Below are 23316 nucleotides of genomic sequence, written 5' to 3'. Positions count from 1 at the left end.
ATCAAAAACAGGTCCACCTTGATCTCAGAGCAGAGTCTGCGTCTCACATCATGAGATCAATATGTTGACTGACATGAATTTTGGAGGGAAAGGTGCTGCAAAGGGTTCTTTAGGCAAGACCACACCCCATTGGTTCTGACCTGCATTGCATTGGTTTTGCATATGTTTCTTTCTAAGACTGTGTATAAAGACCTTAGTTAACACTAGTTATTGTCAAACAATCCTAAGTCTGGTTTCACCACAAATTTGTATGTTCTTTGTTTATGTTATTATACATCTGTATAAAGGTATAAACATTAGTCCAAAATGTCATCATATTTTATTTTTAACTGAACAATGAATTAATACTTAGTTTTTTGTGTCTTAGCATTTCCTCATGATTAACTTGCTCTCAGCTGGTCCAGCAGACCTTTGGTTCAGACCTTTGCTTATAAACCTGAAAACTGTACCATCGGTGTTTTAGTTCTAGATCTTTACAGCTCTTCTACAGACGGGTTCATCTTGATCACAGAGCAAAACACATCCTCTCTTAAGATGAATTGTTGCTGTCCAATGAAAAACAAGTTTGTCAACTACATAATTTGAACACACAAACTGTCTCTTGATGTTTTGCAGATACATGTTTTTCGTTTTGAATTGTCCTGAATTCTGAAGGGCTGTCCTTGATGAACACAGCTGTACAATGCAGTGTAAAAGTGACCTTACATTACACATGTAAAGAAGGGTGCTGTTTTTATGGGATGTTTGGAAAGCTTTTGTTAAAAAACCCATACAACACATAAAGCATCATAGTTGAACGCTTCCACTCATCTGTCCAAAGACGTGTTATGGTTCTTTAAGAGGTCATGGCTTTATAATGAGACAAGAACTCTTGAGTGACCACTTTCTCAGGTGCGTAAAAGAACCATGTTTGGTTCTCTTTAGAATCTCTTGTTATTAGGAGCACCAATTTGGAAAACGTGTTTTGGCCCCTTTATTGTAAGAGTGAGGGACTGCAGTTAAGACTGTTTGGCTTTTTTTCAAGATTACTTCTGTGTAGTAAAGATTATATTGCTGCTTTTTTTGTGGTGGTTAGTGCTGGACGATATATATAAAAGCCACCACCCTTGCTACGCAAAGTCACACAGTGATAGATACGCATAGATGCAATATGGCAAAATATATCACAGTTTTTAAATAATCTTTTAAATAATTTTATGCACAGTAATTATCGTGTTTTGACTCACAGATAAAATGCATCAGAAGTGGCAGATTCTTAGACATCCAGTTGTACATTTATATCAAACAAAATGCTGCACATCATTTAATTTACAGTTGGGTCAGTGTCCTTTAAGCAGTGATGTTATCCACGATAGGCATATTGTTGATATGATAAGAGAATTTTTCAAGATATAATAAAATACTGATATTTTGTCCAACTCTAATTGTGGTGTTTATTCCAGTTATATTATTACATTATTATTTACCAAGAGAAGTACACACACTAACAACAGCCAGTCCGGAAAAAAAAAATACTACACTAGCAAGACCATGAAAAGTCTAAATACTAACCAGACTCAGTCTGGCTGTTATATTAGGGGGTCTAAGAAAATATTGATATATTAAAATGATTATATTACGCAGTACTGTTTAGATTTTTAAAACACAGCATCGATTTTTATTAAACAGTTTACACGTACAGACTGGTTTATTTCGTATTTGGTTTGAGCTCCAAGCGCTATATAGCAGTATTGTTTTCAGATCCCATAGTTATGATTGGATAAAAAGTTATCTTAATGTTTATGGCAATATATTGAATTGTAACCACTCTATCATTATGCACGTCGTATTGTCAGACTATGTGAGTAGCAGTCTTTAAGAATCCGCCACAGCTGATGTGTTTGGTCTGTGTTTAAAGATATCATAATATAATATTTTTACCATATTGTCCAGCTCAACATATGTCACGTCTGCGCATAAATACTGTTGAGGCCAAGACAAGACTGTTGAGAGCAGGTCTGAAAAGTCTAGAGTCTGAGTATAAACACTGTGGCGAATAAGATGAGCCCCTGAGAGCAGGGAGAGCATCATGAGTCTGGACTGGGGTGCTGCAGCAATTGTTTCTAAAACTGTCCCATTGCCCATTGCCTCTGTGTGTTCTTGTTATTGTGTGCCACTCCAGACTGGCATACTGGCCATTCACACAATCCAACTTTTAACTGTGTATTCATGACTGTTTGATCTGTGTTGTTATTGGTGTTGAGATTAAGAGGACGTCTGTCTCTGAATGGTGTAATTCTGGTGATGTGAGGGACAGTGTGGTCAGTGTCTGAGTGGATCTGTGTTGTCTCTCCTCTTTAGGTGTTGCGTCACATCAGAAGGCTTGCTTCTCTGAGCTGCTTCACCCCAGTGAGGCAGCTTTCTTCAGGCTGCTCCTCACTCGGCCTGCTGCAAAATGGACGCGTTGCTGAATCCCGAGCTCAGGTAAACTCCTCAGCTCTGACAGAGAGTTGATCAGGGCTGGATTTTGGAAAAGCAGCATTACACGCTGATCTAAAATACGCAAGTATTTAAATATACTTGTGGTCTTGAATTCCGATCTGGCCGTTCAGACTGAGTCACGTTACATCGGATTTCAGTCCCACGTACTGAAGTGAATCGAATCGCAATTGAAAGTGTCTGATTCAGTGTGTATTTTTTGCTGTTTACACTGGCACACAAACCACACACCTGTGTCACATGACATAAAAGGTCTGATTTGGGCCTCTTTTACCTGCTATATGAACATAGCCAAGTGTTCTGTGCAATTACTGTCCCGTTCCATTCGACCCTGCAGTAGTAAAGCTGCTAGAATTGTTTTTAGGAATGTGGGTTAACACATTATTAACACACAATGTGCCAAAACTGCACAATAAAGCTGCAAGTTTGCTGTCGGAATCATGTAACAGTAATAATAATAACTTTTATTTTAGCAGGCATTTACATGTGTATTTAAGCCCTGTGTCAAACCTACTCTGTAGCTTGACGTGCATATCCTAGGAAATTTAAGTATGCGATGCGAACAGCTGCAGCTGTGATTGGTTCGCTGGGTCTCGTGTTCCCACCCACAAATTCCAGCCTTCACGGTTTAAAATGCGAAGCGACGCAGAGACGCTGATACGTGCATACAAAAGTATAAACGCATTCTGCTGCGTAGCGCACTCTTGTGGCACGTGCGTAGACTTTGCCGTAGGCTCGATGCTCAAGTATAAATTGGCCTTAAGGCTGAAGTGTGTCTATATTATTGAGCTGGAGAAAAGCAGTGTGATGAGGTGACACTGGAAAACAGCAATACTTTATTTACAAATTTAATTTTTACTGCATTTCAGTCTACTGGTCCTATATCTGTAAAAGATGAAATGGTTAAGATGATGGGTATTTATTTAAACCTTGAAAAATAAACAATAAAGAATATCACCCGTGAAGTTCCTGGAAAATGTAGTAAAAACTATTCCTGCATTCACACTAGCAGCAAACAGACAGAGAGACGACCATTCGTTTCCAATTTGAGAGTGCGTGTTGAAAAGGGCACAAACAACAAGTGAATTTGAGATAAAGTGGCACCGATAGGCCGGACAATTTCCTGAGACCAATCACAGACACGGGGGTCCAGATCCCCACCTGAACGTTTGATTCCTACTGTACTTCGTTCATATCCCCAACAGTGTGAGCAGTTCTGAACACGACAGAAAGGATTAGAACCACATTTTTTTTTTTTTCCCCTGTTTTATATGATTCATATTTGCTTAAATACAGAGGCAAGTTGAGGAGAAATGAAGCATGAATTAACAATGCAGAATCTAGATAGTTAGCTTTCTAGATTAGCCTCTGTGCATGTCCACCCCAACACCAGGTCACGTAGAACACGGCGAGCTGCCACAAAGACCCACAAGAGACAAACAGTTATAATAATTGACAGTGATGCAAGTAGTCATTGATATTCATTTTTATTTTTAACTCTTTTAAATTGCATTTCAATTACGAATTAACGTGTAGTGCCGAATTTTATATACATATAATAAGCTGTGTTGATTATGTTGCTTAACCGTTGCAGCCCAAATCCACATCTGCGCTTATCAAAATTTCTCCATACAAACCCAGATATACCAATATCCAGTCTTTAAATATTTCTACATTTTACTGAACGACAGCGATGCTAGCTTTAAAGCTTTAAATAACAACCAAAATGTTCTTACCTCAGAAAATGTTAAAACTAAATGTGATTATTATTACTATTATGATTTTACATTACAGATTTAGCCACTCAGCTCTGCACTGGATCTGCAGGAGAGATCTTCTCTCTCACTGTGCTCTCAGATATTGATGTTTGGCTTTTATTACTGACATTGGAGAGTACTGTTGGTCAGTTCTCTCTGATGGCCGGTTTGACTGATGCTGTATCTTTAGCTCCCCTCACACATTGCAGGAATGTTAAGCCATGCATCAGTGGAATTCTAATCCTGCTTCTCTATATTGCACTTAAAGTGGCTGGTCATTATATGCTGCTGTTCCACTGCGGGACTGTATGGTCCCGTTAGTCTGGTTGTGTTGTGTTTCCATTCGCCCAATCAGGACCAGAAAGTGCACTAAACAGTATAAACTATGTAACTGAAGGATCCCCATGTAGTGTTGCACAGTTTACCGATACTAGAGGATACACTGCCTTGCCAAAAAAAAGTTGCTGCCAAAAAAAAGGTCAGGCTCTCTAATATTTATTTAGAACACCTTTAGCTTTAATTGCTGCGTGCATTCACTGTGGCATTGTTTCAATAAGCTTCTGCAATGTCACAAGATTTATTTCAATCCAGTGGTGCATACATTTTTCATCAAGATCTTGCAGCATTGATGATGGTAGAGTCTGACCGCTGCACAAAGCCTTCTCCATCCAGCACATCCCAAAGATTCGGTCTAGACTCTGTGGTGAACAATCCATGTGTGTAAATGATGATATCATGCTCCCTGAATCACTCTTTCACAATTCCAGCCTTATGAATCCTGTCATTGTCATCTTGGAATATACCTGTGTCATCAGGGAAGAAAAAATCCATTGATGGAATAACCTGGTCTATATTCAGTATATTCAGGTAGTCAACTGACCTCATTCTTTCAGCAAATACTGTTGCTGAACCTAAACCTGCAGACCAACTGCAGCAACTCCAGATCATTTACGTTGAATCCAGGTGGGGACTTTTTTGGCCAGGCAGTGTATATTATACTGAATTGGGCACAGAGGGGCTGGGCTTGAGCTTTTAAGATCATAATCTGCTATAAATTCTAGAATCAAATGCTTAATTAAAAAAGGGAATCCAATCTTAAGTTGTGTATTGGTGCATCCCTCTTTTTAATAACACGACTCTCCTGTAAATAATTGATTTGATTTGTGGCTAATGAAGTACAAGTGCTGGCTTTAAGACACTCAGAATCTCAGTGTGACATCCTAGGGTAAATAAATGTAAAACAAATACTTAACTATAGAAAGTAGTTAATCTGTAATATAAGGACAAAATGTACAGTGTTTTCAGATGTGCTAAGTAATGAAAAAACGATAATCTCAAAATATTTATAGTGATATGGGAAGCATAGTGTCCACTTCATTTACATAATGAGTGACAAAAAGGAACACATGCAAAACAGCTGTCATTGTGGAGTGTTTCCAGTCTGAAGGTCACAAGGAAAAAAGAAATCCTGTGAGGACCGGATAACCCAGTTGTTGCCTAGGAGCCTCGTTATTTGGTTCCTAATGAGAAGCACCAACGTTGTCTTCTGGTTGAAAGAAGGCAATTAATGCTTTAGTCTTGTTAGGATCAGCATGTTCTTCATACAACTTGTTGTTCCAAAAAATGTGTTTATATCTGTCTCTTTTTTTCTTCTACATGTCACTGATGACTGCAGGGAAAACACACAAGATGGCTCGGTATGTCTACTGTTTTTCTTCTGTCAGATGTGCTTTCAGTAATCTGTGATTGTTTATTCCACAACAACAGCATGTTTACATTTTAGTAAGTGTGATCGTGCTCTTCCTGCTGATTGTAAAATTTGCTGATTGTCTGTCTTCATTTTGTTCCCAGATCAAAGTGGAGAACACTGCAAAGCAAGTCATATTTAAAGGCCTTGCCCCCAGGGTGGTCTTGTCGAACCGTCTCCTGCCCAAAGGAACAAAGTCTAAGGTGAACCTAGAAGAGCAGGGTCGACAGAAGGTGTCTTTCAGTTTCGCACAAACCAAGAAGCCTCGCCAGAACTTCTTCTTTCCCCCGCCTGTCCCAGAGAAAACCCAGATTGAAGGTTCTTCTGCAGTGCAGTCTGCACACCTGCTCTCCACAGTCCTAGGAGAGCAAAGTGCTGCAAGCAAGAATGATCCAACTGAGAAGATTGACGTCTCTGCTGTGGCCACAATAGTGGCAGTGTCCCATTTGGCACAACCCCCGCCTCCCCCACCTCCCCCACCGCCCAAATCAAAGCTTGACCTTGGCAAGATGCATTTTAAAAAGCAAATTCTTTCAGTCGTTGAGGAAAGTCCTGTTGTCAGCGCTTTTTCAGATGAACCCAGCTTAGGTACAGCAGTTTCAATAAGCAAATCTCCAGCAAAGATTGAAGCCCAAACATTGGTGTCTCAGCTCCAGCAGAAAAGAATCACTTCTCCTGAAAAAGTTAAGAGGGAGGAAAAAGCTCAGGACAAATCGGATGCTCACCTCAAAGGACCAGTGGATTCTTCCCATATTGGGAACGAGTGTAAGGATCAGCTCAATGTTTTTGAACCTCAAGACAACAAAACGGACAGCTCTCTGACCGGTTCTGAGATTGATGAGGATTGCAATAGGAAATCTTCCAGCCCAAAGTCTAGTGACTCCAAGACTGCAAAAAAATCTGATGGTCACAGTACAGATGACAACAAATCATCCAGTTGTAAAACAGAGGTGTCAGAGAAAAATAGATCTGATAGGAGAGAAGAGAAAGAGGAAAAGGGGTCAAGCCGTTCCAAAACAGAGCGAGACTCCAGAGTGGACCGGGACTCCCAAACAGAGCGAGACTCCAGAGCGGATCGGGACTCCAAAACAGAGCGAGACTCCAGAGCCGACAGGGACTCTAAAACAGAGCGGGACTCCAGAGCGGACAGGGACTCCAAAACAGAGCGGGACTCCAGAGCAGACAGGGACTCCAAAACAGAGCGGGACTCCAGAGCGGACAGGGACTCCAAAACAGAGCGGGACTCCAGAGCGGACAGGGACTCCAAAACTGAGAGGGACTCAAAAACAGAGCGGGACTCCAAAACTGAGAGGGACTCCAGAGCGGACAGGGACTCCAAAACTGAGAGGGACTCTAAAGCTGAGAGAGACTCCAGAGCAGATAGGGACTACAAAACTGAGAGGGACTCTAGAGCGGACAGGGACTCCAAAACAGAGAGGGACTCTAGAGCTGAGAGAGACTCTAGAGCAGACAGGGACTACAAAACTGAGAGGGACTCTAAAGCTGAGAGAGACTCCAGAGCAGATAGGGACTCCAAAACAGAGAGGGACTCTAGAGCTGAGAGGGACTCCAAAACAGAAAGAGACTCTAGACATACATCATCACGGTCTTCTCGATCTGACAGGAGGAGGACCAGGAGTCGCTCCCGGTCTAGATCCCGAAGTTCTCGAACTAGCTCTTCCTACTCCAGATCAGACAGATTGAGAAATGAGAAACAGTCCAGGTCACATTATCACGATTCTGAAAGAAGGTCCCATCGAAGTTCTCCTTATCGTGAGCGGAGACGATCCCGCTCTAGAGCTGACAGGCGATCTCGGGACAGCTCAGACTCTGAGGACGACCTCAGGAAACCGAGGACGCGAAGCAGCGACTCGAGCCGGTCCTCGACCTACTCAAATTCACAGAGGGATTCCAAGTCATCCTCTCACTCAAAGTCCTACAAAGACTCAAAATCCATAGATTCCTTACGCCCATCAGAAACAGACAAGAGAGTACAGTACTCAAGAACAGAAAGATCTGGAAGAAAAGAAAAGGAAGACATCGAAAGCAGTAAGAGAATCTCCCCCGAGTCTGAAGCCAGTCGTAAAAAATCTTTTCACCATTCAAAATCTGAGATAAACGCTAATACGTCAACTTCCAGCTCAGATACATCATCAAGGTCTTCTGAGAAAAAGGTCCAGAAAACTTGTGGGAGCTCTGATTCAGATGAGGAGCACCGCAGAAAGTCTCAGTCTTCTGCGCCTGCTAGTTCATCTTCTAAAACAACAGATACTTCAAGATCCAAATCTTCATCTAGTCCAACTGGAACTAAAAGACAATCAGTAGACAAAGAAAATAGTAATAAGAAGGTGCTACTTTTTGATTCTGGCACAGTTGTGTCTCAGGGAGAATTGAAAAAAGTGGACAGTTCTCGACATGAAGATGGTACTCAGTTAAAATTAAAGAGGAATCCTCCTCAACAGAATGAGCAAACTACAAAAAAGGACAACTCAGCAAGCAAGAAGCTTGCTTTACAAGATACAAACGAGGATCCTGGTTCTGTGGCAGTGTGCCTGACTGTGCCTGAAGTTTTCAAAAATGCTGATGTGGAATCGAGTCGTAGTATAAGTAAATGTACTGTAACGGTCAAAGAAATCCTAGAAGAAAATGATCAGCTTGGGAAGGTAACGGAGACTCTAGTCAGCAATGAACTTAATGTTTTAAAAGAAACTGAGAATAATGTACCGATTGTCAGTAATATTTCTTCCAGCGTAAATAAGCCGTCTTGCGTGGGTTATACTCCCAATCAGGATTCCACAGGATCGTTGGCAGACACTCTTTCTGTGAAAGAATTAGCGCATGAAGCATGCTTGAAACCTAACACTACACTTGATTCTCTGTTGGATATTAGTAAAGAAGTCGATAGGAAGCCCAGTAATCACGATATCAAGACTGGCAAAGGACATGAGCAGCTTAGTATAAAACCGGAACGGTCCAGTGCTGGCATGTTAAAGAAGGGTAGTAATTCAAAAAAATCACGTTGGGATATTGTTGGACAAGACAGTTCCGAACACGAGAGCCCCAAAAAGATGTTGAACCCAGAAACTACACCTGTAAAGGATATCTCTTTAAAGAAAATACATTTTAATAGTGATACGAACCTCGAAGAGGCCTGCTCAGAAAAACAAGACTCTGTAGTACATTCTGTGAGGTCAGATAATGTAAAAAAGCCAATAGATTGTTCAGAGGAATCCCTGAAAAAAAATATGCATGTTTCTGCCCAGTTACTTGAACTTGGTACCCAACAAACTAGGCTTGTAAACAGTGAGCTTGTTGTCCACACCCCAGCAAAACAAGCTCTGGACATTCCTCCTGAATCAGACTGCAATCCTGAATCAAGTGTTATTGATTTGGATCAGAAACGTGCTAATCATGAAAAGTTGGATGTCGATGAAGACTCTCTTAAGCCTGTTACTCAGGACTCTGCATCCCTTAATTGTGATCATAAAAGCCTTAGCGCAGAAAGTGAGACGGATGACTCTGACTCTGATTCCGATGACGGACAGAGCTCTTTGAAGCGACTGCACTCTGTGGTGATTGTGCCAAAGAATTCTACCATTACCCATGAGCCGACTGACCAGCCTGTACCGTCTCCAAGTCCGTCCTCTCTCCCCGGGCAGCAGCAGCTACTGTGTCAATCTTATGAGTTGGATAAGGGCAGTAACAATGGGATTCTTAGTAGTCATAGCGCTCAGTCTAAGCTTGTGGAAGCTTTGGCCGAAGATAGAAACCAGGACGTCTCACCTTCTTTTCTGCAAGTGCCCTACCAGTCCCAGAGCAACATGGTTGACAGCACTAGCCAGTCTGAGGTAAGCAGTGCTCTTTCAGATGCGAACAGGAACTGCACTGTCTATGAAAGACCAAAGACTTGTTTTCCAACAAGCCAAGAACCTACACATGCTCTTGAAAATGCACAACGGGATTCTGACTTGGGTCATCATCAGCACTATGATAGACCAGACAGCTGGCATGGGAGAAAAGGAGAAAAAGAACAGGCCAGGGACCTCAGTTCCTCAGGCAAATTTCATAGTAGGGATGGTTGTAACATGGGTTGGGGGTCTCAGCCAGAGCAACCTAGCAGCACGTTTCAGCAACCGGACAGCAGCCACAGTACCAAGCAGCCCCCCCAGATAGGGAGTGCATTTATCAGGCAAGACCGTGATGGTTGGACGCATAATAGCAGACCTGTCGGCATGTCTTTGACTTCTCGCTGTCATGATATGGTGGGTCAGATTCACCCGGACTCGCTGACCAACGACAATGATGAAGACTACGAGGCAAAAGCGCTAGCTATCAGTCGAGGGATTGTACCATCTTCGGAATTTGAAACGTTTGTCCAAGCTCACGAGATCAGCAGCAACTGCAGCTTTGTGAATGCTTCTTCCGAGAGCCCGATTGTTCTGGAGCCTCCCAGAGAAGACAGCCAGAAGCCTCACAGAGGCAGAGGCCCGCCCAAAAAGAGGCGTCCTGAATTGGAGTCTGAATCGGACAATGAGGCGGATGCAGGGCTTGCTTGCAAGAAGGAATGCTTGGAGGAGCGCGACTCCTGCAAAAGCTTGAGTGAAACCAAGGCATCCTTGGATCAGGAAAGCGCACAGCGGCCGCTGCTCAGCCTGAAGGAGTTTACAGACCCGGGTGTCTGGAGGGAAAAAGCCAGGCAGAAAAAGATGCCTCCGTATTTTGACCTCATTGAAGAGAATATTTACTTGACAGAACGGTTCGTATCTTTTTGTAGTGCTTATTAGTTAAGGAGCCTGAAAATACTGTTTCCTTGTGTACAGAATAATTAGCTAACTGGCTATTCCTGACCTTTGTCCTAACAGCAAGAAGAATAAGTCTCATCGGGACATTAAGCGAATGCAGTGCGAGTGTGCCATCCTTTCAAGAGAGGAGCGAGGAAGAGGGATGATGGCTTGTGGAGAAGATTGCTTAAATCGTCTTCTGATGATCGAGTGGTACGCCAACTAACGCATATACAATATTATACTGTGCATAAGACTTAATTTATATATTTACAAATCAAATTTATTTAGATTTGTCTAGACTGAGTTGCTTTACAGAAATCTGGTAGCATGACAAAGGACCAAACACTTCATTAAAGCAGCAGTCCTTAAGATTGTTTTTCTTAAATTGGTAGGTAGGTCCAGGAGACATTTTACTGGCTATAATAGCTTTTGCTGGTTACCTGAACAACCAGTCTTGCTAATCGTGCTGATATAAGATTATCTGTCAACATGGAGATATCACAAAAGCCAAAGAAGTTAGAGCTACATAAGAGTGCAAATCTTTGCCAAAATTACCAAATTCAACCACTCTGAAAAGAGGGTGCACCACAATGCAAGTTGTACAATGACTTTTTAGCATGCTTGGTGCAATTACATGTTCTCACTAAAACGTAGGGACTGTCATTTTAAATGATTATTGTTATAATATATTGACATAATAGCTAGAACAGAAATGGCAACAAATAGAAAGTTGCTAGTTAGCAATTAGGAAATTACGGGAGTCCATCTTAACTTCAGTATAGTTGGTCTCGCAACTAATGCAAGACCAGCTGGACTGACATTCCTCCACAAACCTCTACAAAGTTGTTGCATCCAAAGCTGTAATTAATTAATCATGTACTATGTTTTCTTCAGTTTGACCTTATTAGTGAACAAAAATGCAGATTTAATCTACAAAATCATTCAGTTACTAAAACAGTCCGTGTTTACCGCACTAATTGAGAATTATGACTTTTATAATGAGTATGGTTTTCCTTTGACTTTTTCCTGTTCTCCTAAGCTCGTCCCGCTGCTTAAACGGAATGTATTGCTCCAATCGTCGCTTCCAGATGAAGCAACATGCAGACTTTGAAGTCATTCTAACAGAAAGCAAAGGCTGGGGTTTGCGGGCAGCCAAAGACCTCCCGGCGTGAGTACCTCTGATAATCAGTCTGAATTAGCCGAGCGGAACTGTGCTCAGGAGCAGGTAACTGAGTTTGGTTTGTTTTGACGCAGGAACACCTTTGTGCTGGAGTACTGCGGCGAGGTTCTGGATCACAAGGAGTTTAAGTCCCGGGTGAAGGAGTACGCTCGCAACAAGAACATCCACTACTACTTCATGGCCCTGAAGAACAACGAGGTGAACCTGTTAAGCCTTTCTTCTCTACACCTGTTGCCCTTATCTGTGGTGGAAAGCTTGGTAGACATGCATCTGAATTCACACAGCACCTGAATTCTGTATTAGAGGGAAATTCTTTCTTTCTGTTTTTATATATAAGCCCACAAACGAATCTGCATATGTCTTCCTAATTTATATGAAATGTTGACTGTGGTAAAATGCACTGAAAGTGTATGTATTTTTTTAAATTCTAAAATCAAAGTGAAAGCAAAAATGCTTCTAATGGACATTTTAACATATGTTACATGTCTTTTATATTCTAATAGCTTCAATAATTCTGTCTTTGTTTTGGGCAGATAAAAAAAAAAAAAAAAACTACCAGGAGGAGTAGTCAGTCCCTCGAATTTAGACTATTCTGTTTCTATTCTACAGCTGATTGACACATTTTTATTATATTTACGAAATCCCCGCACTTTGCCAGTCCCCAATATGTCCCTTAGTTCCTTTTTACATTCCCATAGTAATTTTACCCAAACATGTATATACATCAAGCCTAAATTCCTTTATACAGCCCATATAAAACACCTGATTACAGTCACTGCAGAGCCAAGTCAAAACTATACATGCATACAAATTCAGTATGGAGTCACCCATTTTTTTTTTGAGCTGCTGCTGATGCATCATTCCCTAAGGGGCTTGCAGCACAGCGACTAGGTTCTGATACGTCTGCTCACGGACGCCTCGTGTCGCCCGGTGCCACCTCTGAGCGTGATGGGGAGAGAGCGCCATCTACCCACCTGGAGGGAGCAAGGCCAATGTTGCTCTCTCTGAGCACCGGCAGCCGATGGTAGAGCTTTAGGAAGGGGAATTCGAACATGCAACCTCCCGTTCATAGTGGCAGCGCATTAGACCACTGGACCACTCTGTGCCCACGTTACCACCGTTAACTCTGTTCACTCACCAGACTTCTCTCAGTGCGAAGAAAATCATGAAGCAGTCCGCCCACCCTCCAATGTATTTGTTGCCCTAGTGTAATCATGCAATGTCGTCTTTCGAACAACATTGCATGATTACACTAGGGCAACAAATACACGTGCATGGAGCAAAATAATCTCCACTTTTCTGAACTTATTTTTGAGTAAACCCATCACATACTGCTACCAGTAACATCCCAAAAGATGGTCTCTAAAACAACATGGATTCACAAAAAGCCACAGTAGATTAAATGTGTATTGAAAGTCACAAACAAAATACATTTTTTGGTAAACAGGTTGATGTTGAGGCTAATTTAGCTCAGCTAGTATTACTATCCTAGCCCTGTACAGCTTGTATCTTTCAGCTTGAAAAGGTTTACGCTAAACTTTTCTGTCCCTCAATTCCACAGAATATGAACAAATACATTTTTATCGGGAACTATTTCTTTGCCACACAACATCCATGTACCCCTCCACCCTGTTACTGATTTGTGATTTTTAAATTATTTTTAATTGACAGTTATTTTCTCAAACTGAGGCAGTTAAATAGAGTGTTCGGTAGGGGTGGGTAATGTGGCCCTAAAGTAATGATATTTTAGGGATTTTTTGCGACGATAATTTTTGGCGATATGACAACATTGCATTGTTCTTAATTAATTTCAAGCATATACTACTGCAACAAAATAAATATTGTCTTTTGTAAATTAATCTTACTGAACTCAATTTTTAGAAGTAATGTCTGCAGAAATGTACCATTAAAACTATTTATATTTAATGCATGCATGCAAACTGCAAACAATCAATAAAGTAAATAGCTATTATCACAATATGATTTATTTATTTATTTATTTATTTTTGGTGCCTGAATTATTTTTAGGCAGTTTATTCAAAACCGTTTGGTGCAATAACTCTATATGGGGGGGCTTTAAAATATTTGATAGATTTTTTGTTTTGTTTTCTCCATATCTGTTTACCACAGTTATAATTAAGAGTTTATATTTGACTGTAATGCACATTCTCTCTTGGCGTATTGCTTTATTAAACGTCTACACATTGTCTCTGAGAAAACTGACCCTTTCCCCTTTTGTTGCGATGGCAGATCATCGATGCAACTCTGAAAGGCAACTGCTCGCGTTTCATGAACCACAGCTGTGAGCCCAACTGTGAAACCCAGAAGGTCAGTACAGAGCCAGAACTTTTAAATGTGGTTCATTTTGTGTCTCTGGGGTGGTGCAGTGTCACATTCCTCCATTTGGATGCTTGTTATTGTGGCCGGCTGCCATTATGTCTGGAAGTCCTTTTTATATTCCAGCCAAGGTCACGATATTCGCTGATTCAGCCTTGTTTTTTTCCACAGTGGACAGTGAATGGTCAGCTCCGGGTTGGCTTCTTTACCACCAAAGCTGTGAGCGCTGGCACTGAGCTCACTTTCGATTACCAGTTTCAGAGATATGGGTAAGGTGTCTGATTTTGGATAAGGTTTTGTTGTGACATCAGTGAAAATGTTTACATATGATCAAAAATATCATTATAATATATTTGTAATCTCTTTACAACCGGAGTATTCTGTGATTTCTCAGTGCATGTATCGTATGTTTCGCACTATAATGCACACGTAAAATCCTTCAATTTTCCCAAAAAACATCAGTGCGCCTTTTGTATAAATTGTATAATCGGCCTGTAGCCTGCTGCTAACCCCAGCTAGCACTGCTGGAGCAGCATTAGCGTAACTGCTAGCGGTTAGCTGCTAATTCTCCAGCTTCAATGTATAAAAATAGACCAAAAAAATAGACTTTCATTGTTGATGCACCTTCTAACTCAGTTTGCCTTATAGTGTGAAAAATACGTTATACTCTTAACCAGAGTATTCTGGGATTCCTAAGTGCATGTATGCTCTTAACCGGAGTATTCTGGGATTTTTTAGTGCATGTACCGTATGTTTCGCACTATAAGGCGCATATAAAATCCTTCAATTTTCCCCCCAAAAACATCAGTGTGCCTTTTGTGTTAAATTGTACCAGTCAGGTTATGTGGAGCAGTAAAACCACTCTGCTGAAGTGCAGTGTTATGCAGGAGCTTCAGTTTAGTTCTCCAGCAGAATTAGCATTAGCCACTAACCGTGCTAGCTCTGGCCGTCCATAGGTGAGGTATAATCGGCCTGTAGCCTGCTGTTTACCCCAGCTAGCACTGCTGAAGCAGCATTAGCATTACTGCTAGCGGTTAGCTGCTAATGCTCCAGCTTTTATGTTTAAAAATAGACCAGAAAATAGACCTTCATTGATGGTGCACCTTCTAACTCAGTACGCCTTATAGTGTGAAAAATATGTTATACTCTTAACCAGAGTATTCTGGGATTTCTAAGTGCATGTATGATCTTTCAGTCTGCACATGCATAAAAGAGAGCAGCATTTAACACAGTACCTGCGAGATTCAGACACTAATTTTAGCCTCACTCCAATAAAGTTAAACTAAAATTGTCATCATGTGTAGTCATTCACATCTGTGTATCAGTGAGTGGCTAGTGATATTATTAATTATAGGTGGTGAATTGGTATTTCCAGATGTTAAGGTTTTTTTAACCTAACCTCTTTTAGATGTCATTTTAGGACACACTGTCTCTAATTTCGGACTTTTCTTCACTTCTTTAGGAAAGAGGCTCAGAAGTGTTTCTGTGGAGCTCCAAGCTGTCGCGGGTTCCTCGGTGGAGAGAACCGTGTTAGCGTGCGAGCAGCTGTGGGAAAGAAACAGAAAGAGCGATCTCGCAAGAAAGAAACCGTCAGTGCTCTTACTACGGTAAGTAGAAACGTGTTGTTGAGTTACTGCAGCAGCATAGTGGAGTTCAGTTCTTCTGCTGCAGAGTTTATATATAATATAATATATATAATATAATATATAATATATATATGCTACACCAGTTCGATATTAGGGTCAGATATTAACAAAATTATCTGGTTTCCTAACTCGTTCAGAATATCTTCAAACAAAATCAACACCGCTTAGTACTGTGCTTATACTTTCTTAATCGGTAGAGCTATTTTAGTCGTAGGTTTACCTTAGTAGTTCTATTCTATTCATAAATGTACCTCAGCAGTGGTGTTTTGATCATGAATTTACCTCAGTAGGGCATTTTTATTTATTAGTGTATCTCAGCGCTGCTGTTCTAATCATAAATCATAATCATAATTGAGCCTTTTTAGTCATTATTGTACATCGGCAGTGCCTCTCTGATTATGAATTTCCCTCAGTATTGCCTTTATAGTCATTAATGTGCATCAGTTAGTGCTATTCTTAAAATAAATTTGTCTCAGTGGTGCTGAGTCAAAGTTACACAAAGTTACACGTTAGAGGAAACTTCAGTATGACTTAAAATTAATGAGTCATAGTTTTGTATAAATATTCTCTTATTTTACTTATTTTTTCCATTTAGGGATGAATAATATCAATTGCCAAGTGTTTGGTGCATTTACTGCAGAAATCACAAACTTATTCTAATGTCTATAAATTTAATATTTATATTGAGCTTTTTGCCATTTTTGCTACTCCAAAAGTGGCCTTAATTTTGTTTAAGTGGAAGACTTACATTTTAAATTAAATTTTACCAAACCTGCCGAGATATATATGTATAATCTACACCCTCTCCTCATTGTGCTGCTCTGTTAAAGGAGCAGTGCTGGACTGAACTGGGTCAGCTGGGTACGTGGCACATGCTAATTGCTCTGAGACTTCCAGAGCTTCATCCAGTCCATAAATACTGTTTCTGAAATTACACAATTCAAGTTGAGGCCTGTTGTGACTGGGATGAGTTTTCTGATCATAGAGATGAGAGAAAACTGAGATTGTGGTAAAGAGTCTGCTGCTGTGAATGCTGTGACCACGGTGCAGCTGCTGTACTGAACTTCAGTTAAAGCCTCATTTTGAAACCGTTCACATTTAGCAAAGTAATAAAAAAAATATATATATATATTACTATTGTATATGGAAATTAGCTATCAAACACCTTAATTTCAGTGTTTTTTGTCATTTTAATGTTTTTTTGCATGGTAGATTAATACTAATTCATGAAGAAAAACATGGGATTATTTAGTAAACAAAAGAAAGTGTTACATTTTATACTTTAGTTTCTTTAAAGTTGTTTAGATGACAGTTTTGCACATCTTTGCTGGATTTTCTCAGTCAGTTTTATGAGGTAGAGTCACTTGCAATTTAGGCTTTCAGTTAAAAGCTGTGCTGAACTGGCCAAGAGTTAATTACTTGAATTTCAATTTAGTTCAGTTCAATCACTTAAATTCCTCTTAATGTGTTTGAGAGAATCAGTTATAAAGTCGTGAAGAGGTAGAGTTGGTATAAAGTGAATATTCCTATTAGAGTAATGTTCTAATCGATATTACAGCAAAAACTACTCAACTAAATAAAGAAGGAAAAAAATTGAATAAAGGTCGGTCAATATAAAAAAAATTTTAAAACTTTGCGAAAACGGTGCGCTGTGATGTTCGAAAAGAGGCAGTAGCTTCACATGTATCGGAAGAGGCGTGTTCTAGTCTTCACCCTCCTGGTGTATTGGGGCATCACTAGTGATGTTTGGGTAATTGGACGTGTAAATTGAGGAGAAAATGAAAAAGAAAAAAAAAAAAACGTTATGATGAAACTGACTCATATCAGGATTGCCCCAGGAAAAGATCAAGAGTTACTTCTGTTGTGAATAAGTCCATCAGCGTTACCAGCCTCAGAAACTAGAAGTTAACAGCACCCCAGACAAGAGCACCTAAATGCTTCAGAGTATTTTGGTTTGTTTAACACTTTTGTGTTCCTTCATAGTGTGGATGACTTTAGTATTCATTTATAATGCAGAAGAAAACCTTGACTTATCATAAATCTGCTTTTGCTAAATTGGATGCAGCTCTTTCACAAATGCCTTTAGCTGTAGAAGTGTTTCCCGAAACGGTTTCGTCCATTTTAGTGTTTCCCTGCTGCAACACTGTTTGTCCATGACCAGCCCCTGCTAAACCTTAGAAATTACACACAATTCCTACCCCTAGTCCGTATCTGTGAGGAGCTGCGCAACAGGCTAAAATGCTCTTTAAAAAGTGTTGTTTTTTTTTGTTGTTTTGTTTAAGCACGTCTTATTTGCATGAAAGTGACAGAGCACTTAAATGGCTTATTCTGAAAGGAACTGAAACTGATAAGAATAGAGCTGGTGAAATCTCTTTATGTGTGAGTGATTTTGTGTAAAGAACTTCATGAAAATGTGTTGTATAGCCCATAGAACTATTCTGACTTGTGTAAAAAAAAAAAAAAAGGTACAATATGTCCTCTTTAAGTGCATGCAGAGATTACAGTTCAAGCCTACCAGTGAGTGCTGTAAGACTCTTTAGCAGAAGTAGTTGTTTAATTGTGGGGTTGTTTGTGTTGCAGGTGGATGAGGAGCTGGAGGCTCTGCTGGAGAACGGTGAAGGTCTGAGTGATGAGAAGGAAGTGATTTCTCTCTGCAGGCTGATGGTGCGAGTGGAGACCACGGAGCAGAGATTTACCTGCATTAAACTCCTCCGGGTAAACAATAACGCCAGTACAGTACAGTACACTTACATAGAAAAGTCATGGGATGGCAGTCTGTAAACTGATCACAAAGTCTTACTTTACTGTGTAAATAGGGAGGATAGGGCAACAGATTGAAAAATAATAAATGAATTCTGTAAAAAATATGAATATTATAGAGAGATTTTCAGCAGCAACAACTGGAATTCACACATTTCCTCTGAATTAATTTTGCAAGATGGCAGCACCAGAGAACAAGCTGAAGGGACTGAAAGGGACTGTGTATGAAAGTGCACAGCTAGTAATAATTAAAAACACTGTTTAAAGATCTCAGTGCCTTGTTTTAATTCTCAGGGCCTTCAGAATTCCAACAAATGAAGTGTGGAGATACTTTGAGCTTCTTAATGGTGTGAAAATAAACATTTCTTTGCGTGTAAATGCTATGCCCATGTCACTAGCATTGTAAGCCTATTGGGAGCATCAGCAAAAAGCACTTTATTTTTTTTAGAATGCTGAGAGTGAATAGAGGAAGACTCTTGGGGAGGAAAACATTCTATTTGTTATCATGTTTCACTACACCCCAAGTCCATTTCACACTACATTTTTCCTTCAAATTGTGTAGTGTTTTTTGTGATTGGCCAATGTGCTCATGGCAATGCATTGTGAATTATGGGAGTTGGAATCGGGTCTGAAAATTTGTGCAGATAAATGGTATATTCCAATTCTGAAGTTGTGCAAGTAGTCTGGACTGGAAGCTAAATTTAGTTCTACAACAGTCCACTAAAATTCCAAACATACAGCAGCTCCAAAGAAAAATCAGCCACTTATATGTTATATATTTTTTTGAGGAGCAGAAGTGGCAAAAGCTCTACCCTGACAGTACACAATACATCTGATCTAAAGTTATTTACCCTCAGGAATAGGATAGATATCTATTTTAACATTTGATGACTGTTTATTACAATGTTGGTTCATATATATGTATATATATATGTATGGGGCGTGTCCAAATAGACAGGACAGGCTTTTATTTCAGAAATAAAAATGAAAATAATGTTTGTGAAATAAATAAGTACCGGGAACTGTCCCAGTACTCCCAATCACCAGCCTATCCCTGTGTACCATAGAGCGAGAAAATTACAATTTTTTATCATAGAGTGATTCATTTTCATATCATATAGACAATGTGCTTTTTAAGCAGCTTATCATGGCTGTCTTTAGTGCACTGACCCAACTATATATTTAATTAGGGAGAGTGTAAAAAAACTTGTTTAATTGAATGATGTGCAGCAAATATTGCATTAAGATCACTGTAATATGCAAAAAACAGTATTTAAGTATTGCAGTTTTTAAGCATCTGCCACTTCTGCTGCATGTGCAAAAGGTAATTGGAAAGTTGAATTTTTATCATATTTCCCAACTCTGTCAAAGCGTTATAAAGTACTGTTATCACAGACGGTGGCTTTTATGCTGTTCATATTGATATTGGAATAATATTTTATCTACCTATATTAAAAAAACTATTGTCATCAATTTTTAGCCATATCGTCCAGCCGCAGCGTGGCAAGAATATGTGATAATGGGTCGTATGAGACGCATGAAGTGAGAGATATTGGTTAATTTTCCGTGTGTTTTGTCTATTGTAATAACAGAATACCCAGAACCATTCGTGCCTGAAGCAGTTCTTGGATCATCATGGTCTCTCGTTGCTCTGGATTTTCATGGCTGACGTTTCGGAGACAAAAAGCAACTCTGCCAACAACTTCAAACTGCAGTTTGAGGTAAATCTGTTTTTTTTTGCTCATTCTGGCCATTTCATTTAGATGTGGTAATGATCAATAAATAATTTTATCAAATTTATACTATATACAAAGATTAGTTTCAGTCAGTGGTTCAATATGTGTTGTGATTAAAACCACTAGAGGACCACTAGAGGACAGTTTTGTGTTTGTGTCTTCAAATTGCACTCTTCTGATTGGAGTAAATCTAAACCTCTCTTAAACTCACATGATGGTGTTTTAACAAGTTTTGTCAACACTATAACACACAATATGAATCTAGAAGCTTTAACATGATTTTTTTATTTATTTATATTTATTTATTTATATTTATTTATTATTATTATTATTATTATTATTTTATTTATTTATTTATTTTTTTTTTTCAAAAATAAATTGCATTACTAAGTTCTGCCCTAAATTTTTCCTGTATTTCACTCGTGGTAACTTTTTCGTGATTGTATTTAGTTATATAACACAGCGTGCTATTGTTATATTAAGTAGCTTCCCCCCTTCTTTTCTTTCTCACAACTTTGACAGTACCAGTCAAAAGTTTGGCCACACCTTAAATTCAATGGTTTTTCTCTATTTAGTTTTTTTTTTTTTGTAGATCAATATTAAAGTTATCCAAACAACAAAAAAATGTTAAATAAACCAAAATGTGTTTTATACTTTAGAGTCTTCAATTAGCACCTCTTGCTATTATGACAGTTTTGCACATCTTGGCTGGATTTTCTCAGTCAGCTTTGAGGTAGAGTCACCTGGAATATCTTTCAGTTAGCAGCTTTGCTGAACTAAATTACTTGAATTTCTTGCCTCTCAATGTGTTTGAGAGCATCAGTTGTAAAGTTGTGAAGAGGTAGAGTTACAGATATACAGTGAATAACTCTTATTTGATTAATGTTCTAATCCATATTATAGCAAGAACAACTCAACTAAGTAAAGAAAAAAATACTTTAAGAAATGCAGGTCGGTCAATCCGAAACATTGAAAGATCTTTGAAAGTATCCTTAAGTACAGTTGCAAACACCATTAAAAACCTTATGAAATAACTGACTCTCTTCAGGACCACCCCCGGAAAGTAAGATCAAGAGTTTTCTCTGTTGTACAGGATTAGTTCCTCAGAGTTACCTTCCTAGTCTGGATGACTTCAGTATTCAATGTAGTAACAAAAAAAAATATTAACATTAAATGAGAAGGTGTGTTCAAACTTTTGACTGGTACTGGTACACACATACAAACATTGTATGATAAGAAATACAAATATATAGGATCCCTTATACAATTATTACTCGGTTTCTCTTTAGTTCTTCTAAACACCCTTGTTTCTCATACTTTGTTCAGATAATGAAGGCTTTGGCGGTGCTGCCCATCTCCACTAAGAACATGTTGGAGGAGAGTCGTGTGCTGCAGTTCATCCAGCGCTGGGCCAAGAGCCACCCACTCGGACATCCTCCGGAGCAGGACGGCTACTCCAGCGAGAGCACGTCCCGCGCCCAGACACCTTTAAACACACCCGACGGCCCTCCGGCTAAACTGGCCCCGGAGCTGGACGGAGACACGCCGAAACGCGCCGTCTACCGCCGTCTGAAGATCATCAGCGAGAACAGTCTGGACAGCGCGCTCTCGGATGGCAGCAAAGCCTCTGACGGCAAGGAGGAAGATGAGGAAGAGGAGGAAGAGATAGAGGAGGAGTCTTCCCAGATGGAGGTCCAAACAGATGCAGCAGAAATGAAGGAGAGCGGCGCTGAGAGTCAGGTTGAAGCAGAGTCTCAGTCACTGGTGAAGCATGAAGTTTCTGACGTCGCTGAGAGTAGCCAGCCTAAGGCTGAGGAGGAGGAAGAAGGTGCTAATGAAGACGGACCTGAGGGAGAGGAGCTGGACATTAAGGAGAAGGTGGCTGTCGAGAAAGAGGAGAGTCAATCTGTTCAGGTTGAGGAGAAGCCTGAAGCAGACCCTGAGCCTGTGACGGAACCTGAGCCTCAACCCCAACCTCAACCTCAGTCTCAACCTGAGCCTGAGCCTGAGCTGATCAGCCAGGTAGAAGCACCTGTTGTGGAGCAGCCTTCTGATCCGACCAGCATCCAAGCTGAAGAAGACCCTAGCATGTCTGTGGAAGCCTCTGGTGATAATGAAGAACCAACTGTCGCCACAGAAACTGCTGTTGAAAACACGTCTTGCGGTCCTTCAGACATTATTGTTAGTGGTCAGTCCAACACTCATGTCTCCTTGGAAGCTTCTGAAGTTATGATCGAAACAGCGCCTGCTTCTGACGCTACGACCGTCATCATCACCACCGAAACCCAACCAGCAGCTCTGAACCTGGAGGATGTTCCACCCAGTTCCTCAGTGACCTCCTCTGCAGAGGGTAAAACTGTCTCTTTGGAAGGTGCTGACGTCGCTCCAGGTGATATCACTCCAGCTGACGTTGCTCCTGCTGCTGTGCCAGAGATTCCATCCTCAGTTGTGGCGGCAGAAGGTGCAGTGATGGTGGCTGAAGGTGCTGTTGTGGGCACCCCATCCCAAGACGAGGAGGAGGCAGTATCTGACGTGGAAAGCGAGAGGAGCCAAGAGCCACAGATCAGAGCAGTTGACATCAGTGAAATGGCAGCACGCCTCCTTGACAGCTGGAAAGACCTGAAGGTAAGAGGGTGTTGGGCAGAGCCTATAGACTGTCCCATCTTTTTAAAGAGATAATGAAGATTAAGGGTGAAATTTACAGGTGTTATCCGATCCGTTATTCATTGTTATCCTGATACGTTACTCATAATAACGATGATATCACAGATACTGTGATAAATGTAGTCTTCCTTCAAAATAACCCAATATACAGACATTAATGTCTAAACCATTGGCAACAAAGGTGAGTACACCCCTAAGAGATTACACCCCTAAATGTCCAAGTTGAG

The 23316-nt window shown here is 40.3% G+C and overlaps 1 protein-coding gene across 1 annotated transcript in view; it reads left to right on the top strand.

Moving 5' to 3' along the window:
- setd2 (SET domain containing 2, histone lysine methyltransferase) overlaps positions 1-23316 on the top strand; it is a 45170-nt gene that overhangs the window by 2337 nt on the left and 19517 nt on the right. Inside the window, exons 2-13 of the mRNA XM_007256503.4 lie at positions 2341-2463; positions 5911-5932; positions 6087-10738; positions 10845-10976; positions 11806-11934; positions 12021-12144; positions 14197-14274; positions 14455-14552; positions 15746-15890; positions 18510-18644; positions 20282-20410; positions 21752-23050. Coding sequence (XP_007256565.3) covers positions 2435-2463; positions 5911-5932; positions 6087-10738; positions 10845-10976; positions 11806-11934; positions 12021-12144; positions 14197-14274; positions 14455-14552; positions 15746-15890; positions 18510-18644; positions 20282-20410; positions 21752-23050 — 6972 coding nt within the window. The 5' untranslated portion in view covers positions 2341-2434. The remainder of the gene's footprint in view (positions 1-2340; positions 2464-5910; positions 5933-6086; positions 10739-10844; positions 10977-11805; positions 11935-12020; positions 12145-14196; positions 14275-14454; positions 14553-15745; positions 15891-18509; positions 18645-20281; positions 20411-21751; positions 23051-23316) is intronic.

The sequence above is a fragment of the Astyanax mexicanus genome, chromosome 6, assembly GCF_023375975.1.
Source record: "Astyanax mexicanus isolate ESR-SI-001 chromosome 6, AstMex3_surface, whole genome shotgun sequence".
Taxonomy (NCBI): domain Eukaryota; kingdom Metazoa; phylum Chordata; class Actinopteri; order Characiformes; family Acestrorhamphidae; genus Astyanax; species Astyanax mexicanus.
Note: the sequence above shows the minus strand (reverse complement) of the source record. Positions and strands in the feature narration are given on the sequence as shown.